General features: G+C 45.2%; 1 protein-coding gene across 7 annotated transcripts in view; it reads right to left on the bottom strand.

Moving 5' to 3' along the window:
• Window positions 1-12898, bottom strand: part of cadps2 (Ca++-dependent secretion activator 2) — a 371627-nt gene that overhangs the window by 209929 nt on the left and 148800 nt on the right. For all 7 annotated transcript variants that reach the window (XM_055650231.1, XM_055650236.1, XM_055650233.1 and 4 more), the window contains exons 7-8: window positions 11800-11911; window positions 2929-3068 (exon numbers count right to left, since the gene is read on the bottom strand). In XM_055650231.1, the coding sequence (XP_055506206.1) occupies window positions 2929-3068; window positions 11800-11911 (252 nt within the window). The remainder of the gene's footprint in view (window positions 1-2928; window positions 3069-11799; window positions 11912-12898) is intronic.

A 12898-nucleotide genomic window follows, 5' to 3' on the forward strand; every position in this document is an offset into this window, starting at 1 on the left:
GTCCGTGCCGACAAGCGACCCCCGTACACTAGCACTATCCTACACACACTAAGGACAATTTTACTGAAGCCAATTAGTCTGAAGAAGGGTCTCAACCCGAAACGCCTTTTTCGTTTATCATCGTCACTTTTAATTCGTTGTTTATTATCTCTCCACATCACCATCTATATCTCTTGTTCCCCTTACCCTTAACTTGTCTGAAGAAGGGTCTTGACCCAAAACGACACCCATTCCTTCTCTCCAGAGGTGATGTCTGTCCCGCTGAGTTACGCCAGCTTTTTGTGTCTATCCTCAGCCTACCGGCACATTAGCACTGTCCTGAACACACTAGGGACAATTTACATTTATTCCAAGCCAATTAGCCTCCAAACATGTACGACTTTGGAGCGTGGGAGGAAACCGGAGCTCCCCGAGAAAACCCACGCAGGTCACGGGGAGAATGCACAAACTCCGTACAGACAGCACCCGTGGTCAGGATTGAACCTGGATCTCTGGCGCTGTGAGGCAGCAACTCTACTGCTGTGCCACAGTGCCACCCACTATTGTCTAATGTTGGTCTAATGGATTGTATGTGGAGAGATGTATTTCTCTAATGATAGCCACGAAGGAGTAGCTGAGCCACTGTGTGGAATCTGAAATGATGCCATTAGCTATGAACGTTTGGATGCTTAAAGCCCTGTCCCACGGTACGAGTTAATTCAAAGAGTTCTCCTGAGTTTGCCCTGATTCGAACTCGGAGATTTACGGCAATGGCCGCTCGTCGGTACTCGGGGTTTTTGTGGACATTTTTCAACATGTTGAAAAATCTTCACGAGTCTTCCCGAGCTTACCGCGTTTCCCCGAGTACCTGCCGTTAGCGTTTCGAGCCGCTAAGAGACGTCCCCGAGCTCCGACGTACCTGCTACGTTCATTCTACGTGCTTACCACGAGTTTGATTTTTTTTTAAACTCGGGAGAACTCTTGAATGAACTCGTACAGTGGGACAGGACTTTAAGTGCTTCTCATGCTTGGAATTCCAGAGAGGAAAACGGAAAGGGTTTACATGTTGTTTTCCAATCGGTTATGTCACTTCTGCAATAACGTCTTGTACTATCCAAACTCTTGAGCACAGCAAAACAAAAACTTGTATTGGTCCATATTTTTTATCAGAGCCAAGCATCTCATTACACTTCACTGGAACATTATTTATTTATCTATCACTTACGTATTATGACATTGAGGTCAGCTATTTGGACCAGCTACCAGATTCCATCAATTCCATTCCCTCTGATCTCTACTTCCATCTGATTCTCTCTCACATGTCTGCCAATTCCTCTCTGATTCTTTTAATGCACAGTGAGGGGGTAGTTTATAGCAGCCAAGTCTTTGGAATAAGGTCATAAGTGATAGGATCAATGATGGGTAGCCCATCAAGTCTACTCCGCCAATCAATCAAGGCTGATCTCTCGTTCCCTCTGAATCCTCCTAATGTGGATGGAAACAGGAGCCCGCAGAGGAAACTTGGGCAGTAATACAGAAATCAGACTGGAAGTCTGAAGAACGGCTCCCAGATCAAAACGTCACCTATCCTTTTCCTCCAGAGATGCTGCCTGGCCCACTGTGTTACTCCAGCATTTTGTGTCTATCTTTGTCAGATACTGAACAACACTATGCACCATAAGGCTGTACTATCCCAAATGCTTACACATCACTTACACACACATCACGCGGCCATCTCTTGAAAGGACATATCACAACACACGGCACGGTGGTGCAGCGGCAGAGTTACTGCCTTACAGGGCTTACAACGACGGAGACCCAGGTTCGATCCCGACTATGGGTGCTGTCTGTACGGAGTTTGCACGTTCTCCCCTGCGTGGCTTTTCTCCCAGATCTTTTCTTTCCTCCCACACTCCAAAGTCGTACATGTTTGTAGGTTAATTGGCTTGGAATAAATGTAAGACAGTGCTAATGTGCAGGGAACATTGGTCAGTGCAGACTCGGTGTACTGAAGGGCCTTTCTGCACTGTATCTCTAAATTAAACTAAACTAATACACACTACAATCTTCCAGGTGAGTGTGGTCATCATACTAGTTTCACTGTCGTCCTGTTGAGTTTCAGTGTCTGGATAACTCATTATCACCTATCCCACAGCCAACAATGGACCATTGTGGGCTCCACATTTCCTTGATTATCGTTGCTTTCTGCAAATCTTCCATTCATTTGTCAAGTCAAGTCAAGTTTATTCGAGTCAAGTCAAGTTTGTTCGTCACGCACACATACGAGATGTGCAGTGAAATGAAAAGTGGCAATGCTCGCGGACTTTGTGCAAAAAGACAAACAAACAAACAACCAAACAAACTATAAACACAATCATAAACACACACATATTCTTTTACATATTAAATATTGTGGGCGGAAGGAAAAACGTTCAGTAAAGTTAGTCCCTGGTGAGATAGGAGTTTACAGTCCGAATGGCCTCTGGGAAGAAACTCCTTCTCAACCTCTCCATTCTCACAGGATTGGCAACGGAGGCGTTTGCTAAGTTTACTAAGTACCCTCTATATATCTCGTTCCCCTTTCCTCTGACTCTCGGTCTGAAATAAGGTCTAGACACAAAAACGTCACCCATTCCTTCTCTCCAGAGATGCTGTCTGTCCCGCTGAGTTACTCCAGCTTTCCGTGTCTGTCTTCGGTTTAAACCAGCATCTGCAGTTCCTTGACAGACACACAAAAAGCTGGAGTAACTCAGCGGGACAGGCAGCATCTCTGGAGAGAAGGAATGGGTGACGTTTCGGGTTGAGACCCTGCTTCAGACGATGTGTAGTGCTTGCACTCTGTGCTGTCTTTCCCTCACCATTATCCCAAGGCTTTACCAGTACCCAAAATCAGCTCTGTCAGAGCCAATGCACTGCTTTATCTCCAACCTGCTCACGTTGCAGACTTACCCGCAGTGTTTCATGTTTGGAGGTTTATCCATCTTTACCGCCAGTTTCATTTTCAGATCTGAATCTTGGCTATTTTTTGGTGTCACCATCGTGAGCAATTCTGGTGTCTTCAGATTGTTGGGAGTCGGGTAAAGAACGAGCTGAAAGACAGCAAACAAAAAGCGTCACGTCAGCAGGATGAAACGAGACGATTAATGAAGCCCCTGTCCCACTTAGGAGACCCAAACAGCAACCTCTGGTGACTTTGCCCGCCACCCAAAAAAAAGAAAAATCAAGGTCGAGGTGACCTGCAACCTCCTACTACCTCCCACGCATATGTTGAAAACCTTCCTCAACTATGAAGAAGACCGGCTTCGACTAGACCTGCGACTAAAAAATATCGATTTTTAATACGGCAACCTATTTTTAGTCGAGGCCGGTTTTAATCATGATGAACATAGAAATATAGAAACATAGCAAATAGGTGCAGGAGTAGGTCATTCAATATGATCATGGCTGATCATCCAACTCAGTATCCTCTACCTGCCTTCTCTCCATACCCCCTGATCCCTTTAGCCACAACTAACTCCCTCTTAAATATAGCCAATGAACTGACCTCAACTACCTTTTGTGGTAGAGAATTCCAGAGATTCACCACTCTCTGCGTGAAAAATGTTTTCCTCATCTCGGTCCTAAAAGATTTCCCCCTTGTTCTGGACTTCCCCAACATCGGGAACAATCATCCTGCATCTAGCCTGTCCAACCCCTTAAGAATTTTGTAAGTTTCTATAAGATCCCCGCTCAATCTTCTAAATTCTAGCGAGTACAAGCCGAGTCAATCCAATCTTTCTTCATATGAAAGTCCTGACATCCCAGGAATCAGTCTGGTGAACCTTCTCTGCACTCCCTCTATGGCAAAATAGCAGCAACCTGGATGAAGCCTCGACCACTTTTGACCATTAGGGAGAGTGACCAAAACCTCCGGTGACCTCATGGAAACCTTGGGTGGTGTGCAAGGTCACCAGAGGTTGCTGTTTAGGTCTCCTAAGTGGGACAGGGGCTTTAGTTTCAAAAGGTGCACTGCGATGATGTTGCAGTCTCCACAACATCCTTTCTGATCAGCACAGTTTCTTTCATTGACTTCTAATATTCCTGCAGCAAATCTAACTTGCATCTGCCCGTTAACATTGAGACACCTCCCGCGACGCTCCACGGACATCAAGGGCTGTCTCAGAAGTGGAGGGAAGGTTAATTCAATGGAAGGGTCTGTGGAAGGTTTGTGAAAACCGTGAGGTGAAAAATCAAACTGGCTGCGCTGTTCCCAGAAACCAATTGATCGACGGAAATTGCGGCCACTGTCAAAAGCGGAGCTGGTGTAATGGCGAAAAGGAACTGAAGATTGTGCAGGTAACCTTGGAAGGTGAAATCAATTTGCTGGGGAGAAACCAGTGCAGATACTTAAGAGTAGGGAATAAAGGAAATACTGAACTTCGTGAAGCAATGAGGAGATTACATCAGAAGGGTCTCGACCCGAAACGTCACCCATTCCTTCTCTCCAGAGATGCTGCCAGTCCTGCTGAGTTACTTTGTGCATTTTGTGTCTATTTAGGTGTTAATAATGGTTAATTAGGTTTTGGTTAATTATCATGTACACTGAGGTACAGTGAACAATTTATTATTCGATCATTCTATATTCTGGATATTAGATTCAGCAGGGTAGAATGTGATTAGGCACGCAGTTAATATTTAGTTAGAGTAAGGAAGGGGAGTGGAAACGTTGAGATAGTTGATGTCACGCCAGCAGTTAGAAATGAACAGGTCCAAAGATGATAGAAGGTCGTCTGGTAGACTCTAAGAGGAGGGGGACTGGTGGAGACGGGAGAAAGGGCCATCACTGGGTGGTGAGGACTCCTTCCCAGAGAAAAAGGAAGCAAATTGTGGTCGCAGCCCGTACCATCACACAAACCAACCTCCCTTCTATTGATTCCATCTACACCTCACGCTGCCTCAGCAAGGCCAGCAGCATAATCAAGGACCAGTCGCACCCTGGCCACTCCCTCTTCTCCCCTCTCCCATCAGGCAAAAAGTATAGAATTGTGAAAACGTGCACCTCCAGATTCAGGGACGGTTTCATCCCAGCTGTTATCAGGCAATTGAATCATGCTAGCACAACCAGAGAGCGGTGCGGAACTACTATCTACCTCTTTGATGTCCCTCAGACTATCCTTGAGCGGACTTTGCTGGCTTTACCTTGCACTAAATGTTATTTGCTTATTATGTATCTATACACTGTAAACGGATTGATTGTCATCATGTATTGTCTTTCTGCAGACTGGTTAGCATGTTTTCTTTTCTTTCCACTGTACCTCGGTACATGTGACAATAAACTAAACTGAACTGAAGGCACGGAGGTTGACGCGACGGTAGACATTAGACAAATAGACAAATTTAACATCCACTGTTAAATTTGTGTTTATTGTGTGTTTTGTTATTTTATTATATGTATGACTGCAAGGCAACGAAATTTCGTTCAGACCGAAAGCTCTGAATGACAATAAAGGATACTTTGACTACTTAGGTGCAGGAGTAGGCCATTCGGCCCTTCGAGCCAGTGGTAGAAAAGCTGTACGTCGTGGAGGACCCGGAACTCGTTGAGGTGGGGGCAGGGATGATACGTCCGAAGAAGGGTCTCGACCCGAAACGTCACCCATTCCTTCTCTCCAGAGATGCTGCCTGACCTGCTGAGTTACTCCAGCATTTTGAGTCTATCTTCTTGTGCCCACGGCAATTGCTGAAGGAGATTCGTGCATTGTGCAATATCTGTTTAGAGGTCTCGTGTTTGCCAAGCAATCGTATGATGATAAATATTCTCAACAGCGTGGCATTTAAGTGCTTTCAATTTCTAAACAATGTATTTTGTGTTTTATGACTGTTGGCAGATCAATTTCCCTCCTGGGATAACTAAAGTTCTATTGTATCATATCGTCTCGTATCGTGTCGCAATAACAAAAATTGCTCCTATAAAGGTACATTTAGATCTATTTCATTCAGAGGCAGCTCAGTGCTCAGACTGGCCAGCCCGCAACAAAAGCTTTTCACTGTACATGTGACAATAAACTAAACTAACAGCACATGGGGGGGGGGGGGGGGGGGGGGGGGGGGGGGGTGTGGGTGGTGGGGTGGGGGGGTGGGGGGGGGGGGTAAAATGATAAACCCTTGTAAACAACAGGGTCAAGTTTACATTTACAGATGAAACATTACAACAGTGAATATTACTACTTTGATATTTAGCGATTTAAAATATATTCTGAGGCTGACTGAAGACAATAAACTTTCTACACATTGAATTATTCAGGTGAGCTTTTCCACACTAGATGCCAATAAAATGTAAATACTGGAACAAGGGATTTAGGTAGTAAAAATTGATTTGTTTTGTTTGTGATTGTGAATGTATGAATATTTTTCGTATTCTTACGATTGTACAGAGTACTTCTCATGCCACTGATGTGGAAAGTTCAGAAAGTAGTTATTGACATACTACGGAATTTTTGCCAAGCTTGCTTGAGAAACTTTCTTGGCAAATATTTTTACTTTTATAGATACAGCATGGAAATGGCCCACCAGATCCATGCTGACCATCGATCACTCGTACCCACTTTGTTATTCCACTTTCTCATCAGCGCCCGACATGCCAAGGAACATTTTACAGAGGCAAATGAACATACAAACCGGTAGAGGTCTGCCATTTGTTTTTAGCGATACAGCGCGGAATCAGGCTCGACGGTACACCGAGTCCTCGTCAACCAGCAATGCCCGCACATTAACACTATCCTACATGCTCGAAGGACAATTTTACATTCATACAAAGCCAATTAACCTACAAACCTGTATGTATTTGGAGTGTGGGAAGAAACCGTAGATATTGGAGAAAACCCACGCAGGTCACGGGGAGATCGTGCAAACTCCGCACAGGCAGCAGCCGTAGTCAGGATCGAACCCGGCTCTCTGGTGCTGAAAGCGCTGTAAGGCAGCTACTCTACCAAGGTGCCACCGTGCCGCCCATGTGGGAGGAAACCAGAGCACCCAGAGGAAACCCACGTGGTCACAGGACAGAACGTGCAAACTCTACCTTTTTATTCTTTTTTATCTTTTTATAAACCTCTTTGAAAGTGAACAAGTTGAAGGACGTAGAAGATTTGCAAAAGAACTAACAAAATGAACTGCAGATGCTGGCTTATGCCAAAGGCAGCCACAAAATGTTGGAGTAACTGAGCGGATCAGGCAGCATCCCTGGAGAGAATGGACAGGTGACGTTTCGGGTCCGGATCCTTCTTCGGACAAATTGTTCTAAAGGTGTTTGGCAATTGATGAATTCTCGAACATTAGGTTTAAGGTGAATGGGAAAAGATTTATTAGGAATCTGAGGGGTATCATTTTCACACAAAGGGTGGTGGGTGTGTGGAACAAGCTGCCAGAGGAGGTAATTGAGGCTGGGACTATCCCAACATTTTAGAAACAGTTGGACAAGTACATGGCTAGGACAAGTTTGGAGGGATATGGCAAAACGCAGGCAGGTGGGACTAGTGTAGCTGGGACATGTTGGCCATTGTGAGCAAGCTGGGCCGAAGGGCCTGTTTCTATGCTGTATGACTATGACTCCATCTCAGAGGGAATGAATTGTTTTAATCTATCGGGGTCCGAGCTTGTTGTGGGCAATGGAGAGAATCGGGAGCTGCTTCAGTAGAACAAGCTTGCAGCAATCCAGACATTGACCTTGATAAAACGCCACCAAACATGGCGGTGTTGGTATTATTTGCAAAATGAATTTCACTGTGTAATATTTAATTACATACGTGACAATAAATATCCATTGAATCTTTGAGCCCACTTTCGTTATGCTCAGCACACCTCGTGGTTTGTTGACTTGATGAAGGATTGCATCTGTGTAGGCAGCTGCCTCTTGAATTAATTAAATTTATGAATAGGCACGCTAAATATATAGACGACGCAATGTATACAAGATATTTTTTACTTCCAATATGATACGTTACTAACAATCAACATCACCTGTGCTGAGAATATTGGTGTGTGAAGGGCATTCTCCCGACCGTGGCGGCACGGTGGCGCTGCGGTAGAGTTGCAGCGTTACAGCGCTTACAGAGTCAGAGACCCGAGTTCAATCCCGGCTACGGGTGCTGTCTGTACGTAGTTTGTACGTTCTCCCCGTGACCTGCGCGGGTTTTCTCCGAGATCATCGGTTTCCTCCCACACTCCAAAGAAGTACAGGTTTGTAGGTTAATTGGCTTGGTGTAAATGTAAAATTGGCCCTGGTGCGTGTGGGATAGTGTTAATGTGTGGGCATGGCTGGTTGGTGCAGACTCGGTGGGATCAAGGAGAATTTGCATCTCCAATGTTTTCAAGAGGGGGTTAGATTTAGCACTTAGGGCTAAAGAAATCAAGGGATATGGGGGAAAAAGCAGGAATGGGTACTGATTTTAGATGATTACCCATGATCATATTGAATGGCGGTGCTGGCTCGAAGGGCCAAATGGCCTACTTCTGCACCTACTTTTCTATGTTTCTGTGTAACTAAACTAAATTAATTTTGTGGAAATACATGACAGTATGTGAGCCAGAACTGCTGGTATAAATAAATAAATAAATAAATAACTCACACAGAGAGTGGTGAATCTCTGGAATTCTCTGCCACAGAAGGTAGTTGAGGCCAGTTCATTGGCTATATTTAAGAGGGAGTTAGATGTGGCCCTTGTGGCTAAAGGCATCAGGGGGTATGGAGAGAAGGCAGGTACAGGATACTGAGTTGGATGATCAGCCATGATCATATTGAATGGCGGTGCAGGCTCGAAGGGCCGAATGACCTAACTCCTGCACCTATTTTCTATGTTTCTATGTTTCTAAGGGTGGGATTTGCGCTCTGTCCTATTTATGCTGCAAGTCCAGGTGCAGATCCACAGTTAATTGTTAAAGTAAAAATCCAGCCAGGACTGAAGGCCCTGGGCCTGCACCCGCAAGAGTTTAGAAGGATGAGGGGGTATCGCGTTGAAACTTACTGAATAGTGAAAGGTCGTGATAGCGTGGATGTGGAAAGGATGTTTCCAGTACTAGGAGAGTCCAGAACCAGAGGGCACGGGCTCAGAATAAAAGGACGTACCTTCAGAATGGAGATGAGGAGGAATTTCTTTAGCCAGAGGGTGCTGAATCTGGGGAATTCGTTGCCACAAACGGCCGTGGAGGCCAAGTCATTGGGAATTTTTAAGGCAGAGATTGATAGATTCTTAGATAGACACAATCTCTGGAGAAAAAGGATGGGTGATGTTTGGATTGGAACCCTTCCTCAGGCTTTCTCTCCAGATGCTACCTGATCCACTGAGGTTCTCCAGCACTTTGTGTCTATCTTCGGTATAAACCAGCATCTGCGCTTCCTTCCTACACATTAGACAATAGACAATAGACAATAGGTGCAGGAATAGGCCATTCGGCCCTTCGAGCCAGCACCACCATTCAATGTGATCATGATATTGATAGATTAGTAAAGATATCAAAGGCTACAGAGGGAAGGCGGGAGAATGGGGTTAAGAGGGAAAAATAGATCCCAGCCACGATTGAATGGTGGGGTGGACTCGATGGACTGAATGGCCAAACCTGCTCCATTGTCTGTAAGATTCACTGAGTGTGGTACCTTTACAGCAAAACCCACCCAGAAATGGCATGCAATATAGATGCTGTGTTTGCAAGAAAGTTCACACCTGAATTTGTCACTTAAATTAATGTCTTTAATTTCCAAATGGAAGTACACCCTCAACAATATCATCGATGTGAGTTATTGCCAATCACCACTTTCTCATTGAGCAGCAGTTAGATTGAGACTCGCATCAATCCTGTTCGATTAGGTGCTGAAAATTCTTTAAAACAATATATATTTTCTTATATTTGCCTTTCTGTCACTTTCTTTCTTTCCCCTTTTATACAATTTCTTGCTTCCTGAGGAACAAAGAACAGTACAGAAGGTAGACACAAAAAGCTGGAGTAACTCAGCGCGATAGGCATCGTCTCTGGAGAGAAGGCATGGATGACGTTTCGGGTCGAGACCCTTCTTCAGACTTTTTGTGTCTATCTTCAGATTAAACCAGCATCTGCAGTTCTTTCTTACGCAAGAACAATACAGCGCAGGAACAGGCCCTTTGGCCCACAATGTCTGGACTGACCATGATGCTATAATTAATGATGTCCATGGGCTGAACATACACTAATCTATCTGCCTGTACCTAATCCATATCACAATACAATTATACTTTATTAGCCAAGTATGTTTTGCAACATAGGAGGAATTTCATTTGCCATGTCAGTCATACAAATAAAAAACAACGGAACACACAAAATCCATTTTAACATAAACATCCACCACAGTGACTCCTCCACATTCCTCACTGTGATGGAAGGCGTAAAAAAAGTTCAAATCTCTTCCCTTCTTTCCTCTCGCGTGGTCGGGGGCCTCGAGCCCTCCGTTGACGGGATGATCTTGACCCGTAGCTGGCGGTGTTTTGGCGCTACGCATCGGGGCAATGTCAACTCCCCCATGCCGGGCGATCGAACCCCGAGTCGAGGCTGGTCGAGCCTCTGCGTCGTTGAAGCTCCCGACTAGCCTCTCCCGAGACTGCGAGCTCTCGATGTAAAGTCCGCAGGCCGAGGTGGGAGCGATCCCAGACAAGGGATCGACTCCGATGTTAAGTCCACGCCCCGCGGTGGGGCCCAAAGTCAGTCCGAGGAGGCCTCCAGCTCCATCGATGGTAGGCCGCAGAGCGACCGGAGATGCGATCCGGAAAACAACTGCATCTCCGGCAAGGTAAGAAACTGACAAAAAAGTTCCCCCTGACCTCCTCCACCTCCCCCCCTGCCCCCCCCCCCCCCACATGGAGAACATTTACACAGACTTTAAAAACACACTAAACATGAAAAAAAAGACAAAAAAAAAGACAGACTGTTGGCGGGGCTGCCAATCGTGCGGCGCCCCCTGGTGGTGGTCCCTCCAATCTCTGCATTTACATGTGTCTATCTAAAAGTCTCTTCAATGCCATTATTCAATGCCAATGCCATTCAATGCCTCCACAACCACCACCCTCAGCATAATCATCATGTCCTGCACACTTCCCTTAAACTTTGTCCCTCTGACCATAAAGCTTAATCCTATGCCCTCTAGTTTTAGACCCCCCTATCCTGGGAAAAAGACTGTGGCTATTCACCTTATCTACGCCTCTCATGATTTCATAAACCTCTATAAGGTCACCTCTATAAAGCCGCCTTTGCTACAGGGATAAAGGTACTGGCTTGATTGATCGATAGAAAGATACAGCATGGAAACAGGCCCTTCAACCCACCGAGTCCACGCTGACCATCGATCACCCGTTCACACTAGTTCTATGTTACCGCACTTTCGCATCCACTCCTTACACCCTTGGGGCAATTTACGGAGGCCAATTACTCTTCAAACCCACATGCCTTTGGGATGTGGGAAGAAGCCAGAGCTCCCAGAGGAAACCCATGCGATCACAGGGCGAACGTGCAAACTCGACATGGACAGCAGCCAAAGTCAGGATCAAACCCTGGTCTCTGGTGGCACGAGGCAGCAGTTCTATCTGCTGTGTTGCCCTGAATGAGATTCTTATCCAGTCTTTCCTTATAACTCAAACCCTCCAGACTCAGTAACATCCTTATAAACATAAACCTTTTTTGTGCCTCTTCCAGTGAATGACAACCTTCCTATAGCAGGGCGATCAGAACTGTACACAATGTCGATTACAGATCAAGAAAATGACAAGACCAGGATGGCTCAGGACAGAGAGCGAAAGTCACAAATGCAAAAGTTCCTCTTACCTTCCCCAATTCTTTGTCTTCGAGGGCAAGAACTCCTGTGCTCTCCGTGAAGAACTTAATCTTGACAACTGGACGAGGATGAGTGGTGGTAAAATCTCCCTGCGTTCCCCATCTGAAAATTGAAAGATTTTTCATCATTTAGTGGCTACGGCTTTAGCCTGGTTAGATTTGACTTTGTAATTTCACCGATCAGACGGAGAATGTTTCACGAAGGAACTGCAATGTTTCACTGCATGCAATGGATACATGGATAACTTGATACTGCTGTACAAAGGAAATACATCGATCAATCAAAGTGCTGGTGGAACTCAGCTGGTCAGGCAGCATCTGTGAAGGGAATAGACAGACACGCCAACACTTTGTCTTTTGCTCAAGATGCCCACAGCTGCATTTTCTCGACTAACTAATCATTCTCATTTGAAAACCAGCAATACTCCACCCTCATCTCTACCGACTGTAAAAAGCTGTAGTCTTGCAGCAACAGAGAAAGTGCAGGTTAAAAAAGTGCAAGAGTTCCAACAAAGTAGATTGGAGGATCGGGAATACACCCTTAGTTTGTGAGAGGCTGTTTAAGAGTTTGATCACTGCAGGTAAGAATCTGTTCTGGAATCTGGTGGAACACGTTTTACAACTTTTCTTTCTTCTTCGTGATGGGTGAATCTATAGAGGTTGGAACGAGTCTTCGACGCCATGCCGAATTTCCTGGGTGCGTAAGACGGCCAATGTAACAGACTAGACTTTATTTCCAACCAAAATCAAACTTATTTTTCAGTACAAATAATCAAAAACATCGAGAACTTCAGAGTGTCAATGCCCAACGTCTAGTCACTGAAGATAGACACAAAAGTCTATCTTGAGTCTGAAGAAGGGTCTCGACCCAAAACCTCACCCATTCCTTGTCTCCAGAGATGCTGCCTGGCCCGCTGAGTTACTCCAGCATTTTGTGTCTTTCTTCGGTGTAAACCAGTACCTGCAGTTCCCTCCTACACATCTAGTCACTGATCTTAGTTTGTTCATCTTAACTATGAATGAATGAATGATATTTTATTATTAGCCGTGACATGCCTTTGTTTTGCATACACAAATATGCAAGAAGTGG

The sequence above is a fragment of the Leucoraja erinacea genome, chromosome 19, assembly GCF_028641065.1.
Source record: "Leucoraja erinacea ecotype New England chromosome 19, Leri_hhj_1, whole genome shotgun sequence".
Classification (NCBI taxonomy): Eukaryota; Metazoa; Chordata; class Chondrichthyes; order Rajiformes; family Rajidae; genus Leucoraja; species Leucoraja erinaceus.